General features: G+C 39.8%; 1 protein-coding gene across 1 annotated transcript in view; it reads left to right on the top strand.

The window, feature by feature from the left end:
* LOC101860153 (calpain clp-1) overlaps window positions 1-6,187 on the top strand; it is a gene marked incomplete at its 3' end in the record, with an annotated part of 25,732 nt that overhangs the window by 7,223 nt on the left and 12,322 nt on the right. The window contains 2 exon segments of the mRNA XM_013079957.2: window positions 3,945-4,226; window positions 4,660-4,732. Coding sequence (XP_012935411.1) covers window positions 3,981-4,226; window positions 4,660-4,732 — 319 coding nt within the window.

The raw sequence follows: 6,187 nt of genomic DNA, 5'->3' as shown, positions 1-6,187 counted from the left end.
CTGAGAGAGAGAGAGAGAGAGAGAGAGAGAGAGAGAGAGAGAGAGAGAGAGAGAGAGAGAGAGAGAGAGAGAGAGAGAGGGGGGAGAATGACTGGTGAGGGAAGAGAAAGGGAGAAACAGAGAGGATGAAGTCTGCTCCTTCTATTTGAATTTCTCTTTCTCTCCCATACTTTTGCCAATCTCTGTCACCTTTTATTTTATCCCCTTTGCTCTTTAACCCACTTCTCCCTTTTCCTTACAGTATCTTTCATACTCTGGTACATCACAAACGGACCATTAACTTACTCAACGAATTTGTTCACACTTGTTATACGGTAAACTCCTTGCCAATGCATGCCCCTAAAAGTCTACAAGCGGGAAATGTGTCAGACTAGGAATGTTGACAGGGATACATCAACAAAACGCTGAGCAAAAAGATTCCTTCTAAGACTTGAATATACTGCAGATAGAGCCTCTCAGCATGGTCCGCCATATCTCAGTGTCGTTTTTATGCGTCGGGTTGTCAGAATGGGCCACGAAACTAGATTCCCGAACACATGTGTAAACCTACACCAGAAGAAACAGTAATAGATACATGTTTATTCTTATATACATTTCTTGTTATTGAGTTCTGTTTTTGTTTTGTTTTGTTATCGTTGGTAGTGGTCAGAAGCACACCATAACATCTCCCTTAAAGCCTGGTTAAAAACCAGGCATCTTCTAATCTTAAAGAACTAATTTCTACACATGTATTAAAAAACGAGTCGCTATCGGCAACCTGAAACGTATCGTTTCCCAGCAATGCACGAGTCTGACTAAACCGCATGAATGGGTCAGGATGGTCAGACTCGGGCAATTGTCACTATAATAATAAATTAAATTAACACATTAATGGGAATACATTTAAGCATATGCCTCTTTTCAACTAAGAAGTTGCGATATGCGCTTTACAATGACAGAAAACACACGTGCTCTGCGCAGTTCCAATATTGAATTTCTCTATCTCCTACCCCCCCCCCTCCCCCTCTCTCTCTCTCTCTCTCTCTCTCTCTCTGTCTCTCTCTCCCCCCTCTCTCTCTTTCTCTCTCTCTGTCTCTCTTTCTCCCTCTCTCTTTCTCTAGCCCTCTCTAGATTGTTCTTCAAGCCTTACATGGCATTTTGAGACAAAATAAAGTCCTCTTACTTCTTTCTTTTCACAATGAACTAATGTTTCTCATGTGTGATGAACTTTAAAGCTAAAAATAATTGTGTCAGATATTTTTCTCACACTGCACCTAATGGGTTTGTCACATTGTTCACTCTGTGAAATGACCTGTTATGTACTTAACCAGGTGATGGTCACATTCAAAACTTGCGAATGGCGTGAAATCAATTCGAACAATTCATTCAACCTGTAATTTGTTGTCAATGTTCAAAATCTTTTGCTAACATTGACGCTAAGAAATAAAATCAGAGAAGTGGCTCAAATAGTGTTAACTCTTTTCCTTTTTGTTTAACTCTTTTACACCACGCACTACTGATCTCACGTCAGTGACATATTTTTCAAGTAGCCTATTAACTTTACTTTGAAGTTTAACTGGGTCACATCACGGAATAAAAATATGACGTCGCAAAGACCAAACTAACTCTTGACGAGATATAACCACTAAAACTCCGCAAAGCCATTAAACTTCAGTAACATTTACCAAGCTCAGTCTTGAAAGTCTTGCCAAACACACAGCGCCTTTATATACTAAAGCATAATGTTGAACTTGTTAAAAAGTTTACATCTATGTTGCTTAAGCTACAGTTATATGCCTGCGGCTTCTTGCTCTGGATGTGCCTGGTTGGTTTTGTGATGAAGGTTTAGAGAGTTAGGCTCTACAACAGAATAAACAACTTGATGGTATGCATAGATGCACAACGCTAAACAAAGTGTAAGCGGTTCGGTCTGAGAGCAAAGTAATTTGTTGATTTGTTAATCTGGAGTGGCGACTGGAAGACGTGGGAGATCAACAAAGGTGTGGTTTTACGTTGTATGTTACAAGTGAAGGAGTATTTTGTTAGATATATAACTAGTGGATTCGTATATTTGAATTCATGTGCTGCTGGTACTCAACTTTGAAAGATCAGCACTGGAAAGTGGGTAACTGCGTATTTACACCACCAATGATAATGAGCCCAACTATAACAATAAAATGTGTTTCAGTGAATTGGTTAAAGTAAAGGGTGGGTGAATGAATGTGAAAATATAAATTTAAGTCAGTGATTGAAAGAGCTGATAATAGCGATTACTTCTATGTGTCATTATCATTCTGTTTCACTGTAAATGTTAAACGGGACCATCGACACAATTAAGATGTTGATGGAGACAAGTTACCGCCACCCTGCATGCCGTGGGTAACTCAGCCACATTGGCGTACAGTATTTCAGCCGATACTTTAAGATGTCCAAGACAATAATTTCCCAGCAAGAAAATCAAACCCATATCTTCTGTGTGCAATAGGCAAGAGACTTACCATTTCACCTCATTCGCCGGACATCAAGAATGTGTGTGGGCGAGAAATAGTGAGCTAGAGATAGTGAGCTAGAGATAGTGAGCTAGAGATCGAAAGGTTATTGTGATCTGACTCATTGCCTACCCAACTCCCACACCCTTTTCCACTGCTTTAGAATACCAAACGAGTACACTCCAAGTTCTACTCAGCGGTTATTCACTTGCATTGGAAAACCACTTCGTCTTTGTGTCTCTTTATTCCCCCTGCTTTCATTGTTGTAATAATCGTGCAGCCAGTCAAGACGCATTATCACCCGACGGTACAATAACTCCTTTGGACGACCTGTTCTTTCCACATTCTCATTCTGTTTCTTTAGGGGAATACGGTATGCCACTTGTAGGCAAATACCATTATCATTCAAATTGCTCTGTCTCTGCGTATAATTCATTTCTTTTATGCAGTTTTATAGACTGTTGACAAAGGGGTAATTTACCCACTTCAAACATACAATGTGTTGCTCGATGGAGTTTGGAATTGTGCTAAAATTTTGCCTTTCTCAAGTCCAACGCCATACCACCCAAATATGGCAGTCCTTCTGTACGTTTACCAACCATCTCCCCTCCCTCTTTGTAGTAGTCTTGAAAGCGCATTGGTTCTTGTGTTCTTTCCCATTTACTTTTTCCTTCCTCTTGTAACGTTAGATGTCGAGGGCAGGTGCAATTTTTGACCAAGGGCTAGGCAGGTTGCGTCTTTTGTAGATATGATACTGTTTTGAAGGATGTCTTTGACGTTATCCAGCCAAGTTTTGCTTGGTCTACATCTGCCTTTATAACCCGATTTTCTTGCGTTGTATTCTCGCGCAGTTGCATGATTTAAAAAAATATTTAAAAGAATATTTTTATTCATTTAATTTTCCTAATAATTCAATTTCAGAGGGTGGGGGTGGGCGGAGGGGGGGGGGGGCACTCTCATTAGGTGAGTGAACCTATTAATTCTTCCACGGCCGGTTTATCTCTGTTAGGGACAGTTCCGTTCCTTATGCAGCTATTCCTTGTGACGTTATTAATTTTAGGAGGCATTAAATCTCCCAAGAAGTGATCTTTCTTATGTGCGCTGTGTTTAGATGCCACGTCTGGTATTAGTGCGCCAGTGTTAAGAGGAATATCGTCGGCAAGGTGTTCGGTTGCTCTCAGTCCAGAAAACAAAAGTGTTCAGGAGAGAAAAGGAAACCCATTCTTTTTTGTAAACAATGGTACTTACATCATGCACCTTTCCTTGTTTTGTTTTTAGATTTGAAATTTGAATTTTTTTGACGTCTTATAATTTCTTGAGCTAATGAAACCGATACTACAGATTTTACAAACTGGAATTGAATTTAAAAAATCAAATTTTGGGCCAGGTACATTTGAATATCTGGTCGAAGTCAAGTTGTTCAACCTTTAAGAATCGTTTTTCATTCAGCAGACACATTAAATTTTTTTTCTCCAGGAGACTCTTATCTCCCCTGACACGCCAGCATAGACAATGTCTTCCGGGAAGAAGAAATCGTCAGACGGTGGTTGTTTGTGTTGTTGCGACAGCGACGAAGAGGACAGCTATGATCCGTATATACCGAAACCCAGTCCAGATTCAGACAAAACCAAGTACGAGACGATAAGGAGACTTTGCCTCAACACCAACACACTCTATGAAGATCCGGATTTCCGGCCTGATTCCAGCAACCTCAACAGCAGTGGAATTGTCAATGGTGTTCTCTGGAAAAGACCGCATGTAAGTTCACCTAGTTACTCGCTAACGTTAATGCCACTCGATATCCTCAAGCGTAGAAGAACAAACCACTTTTCTTTTTATTCATGCAAATTTTCAAGGTTAGTGAAAAACCTGACTTATTTCCCAGGGATTGTAATATTTTTGTTTACTTCCAAACTGTCTCTTAAGATACCATTTCAGCGTTGCATTGATTTATTGACTGGTGCCTTTTAGAACGACAGGATTACTGATATATCCTAAAGTGAACTCTGTGGAGTTTTATCACTGACATTCTACTTTTAAAAAACATCATCCGAATATATAAGGTTGTTTTGTTTTTTTCGATACCTATCCCCATCATAGTCTGCACTGTTCAAACACGGATGTTCTTTTAATGTAAAATGAGTATTGTTAAACTCCTCCAACAAGCGATCTCACCATTCTCTATTCTCAGCAAATCACCCCCAACCCTGTGTATATACACCAAGGAGCTGATTACATGGACGTAGACCAAGGACAATATTTAGGTGAGGTTTTAAGGACAAGAGGAAACATTTTCTCTCCATGAAGAAATGTATATTATAACACTTAAAAGTTTAAATCCAAAACAGTTTTTTCAAGAAATTTCATTTTCATCGCTGTACATTTCAGTTCATCCATATTGTGCCTCATTGTGTGCCTTTATTAGCTCACAACTGTGCTATTGCAGAGAAAGTCTTTGAAATGTAAGTTTGTTATTATACTATTGACTGAAGCTACGGTTACTCACAACGCCAAGCTGTATCAGATTCGTCCTTGTATCACGAAGTCTTTAGCTGCATCTCGATTTAACTGTTTGAAAAATGGCACAAGTTCTTCGTACTCCCACCTTTAATAATTTGTTACTGTCGGAGTCCAAATACAGAAGAAAAGTGGGTGAAAAGCCCTAGTTCTCTCAATGCCATTCATGAGATATACTATTATATGTATTATGTATTGCATCCAGCTGGGCCGAAACTATTGAGTACAGTTGTCAAGACGGACAGTTTTGTTTTGATTAATTATTAACTCAGTGCGGGTCCGGTTCGTAATTATTTACTAGGTGGATTTGCAGACCAGACTGATCGTAGGTGAGATCTGGCCCGCAGATCGTAGTTTACGCATTCCTGTTGCGCACCGAACAGTGACATGGTGCAATGTGTCGAAGCGTGGACGTCCGATGCACATCGCAGTGGGTGACCTTAACGCGTGATTTACAGTTCAAAACTGACTAAAACAAAGGTACATTTGTATATAAATTCTGGTTTCCGCGAGCACTCATTAAAATATCACTCTCATCTGCCCCAGATAAATATAGCAGTTGCGTATTCACAGCATCAAAACATACATTATATTCACATCGCTATGCTGCCAAATCGGAGGTGCTTTCTGAAAAACTTCTATTTTGAGAACCTATTCTTCTTGGACAATATTTAAATTGGAAATAACTGCGTGCAAATGCCATAAGCAGAATGCGTTTAAATGTTCATAAACATTATCTGAAAACTGTTTCATTTTAAAAAGTATGAGGAAACTTGTAATTTCCTGTGCAACAATTGGAGGGGAAAAGGGTGGGGGCATTCAGCCCCCTTAAGCATGAACTATGATTCATCCAGCCCTTGGTATATAAAAGCTGCAAACACGTTGATTAAAAGGTGGGCCAGTGGACTGTCTTACGCGATTTCACGATCTTACACCCTTTACAAGCGAGACGCTTAATGTTTGGTAAAAATAAGGGAGGGAAAAAGTGAATTGATGGCAAAGGAGTAACGTCTCCTTCTCACAAGGTTTTGGCCAATGGTGTCTCAAGAACGCTAATGCGACTCCAGCTATTCCTCCTTCACACAAACACTTCTTCATCTGACTTTTTTTTTCATTTTCCCCTCTGTAGTTGGATGGGGAGTAGAGATGTGTGTGCGTGTGTGTGTGTGTGTGTGTGTGTGTGTGTGTGTGTGTGTGTGTGT

Source organism: Aplysia californica, unplaced genomic scaffold (assembly GCF_000002075.1).
Source record: "Aplysia californica isolate F4 #8 unplaced genomic scaffold, AplCal3.0 scaffold00069, whole genome shotgun sequence".
Taxonomy (NCBI): Eukaryota; Metazoa; Mollusca; class Gastropoda; order Aplysiida; family Aplysiidae; genus Aplysia; species Aplysia californica.
Note: the sequence above shows the minus strand (reverse complement) of the source record. Positions and strands in the feature narration are given on the sequence as shown.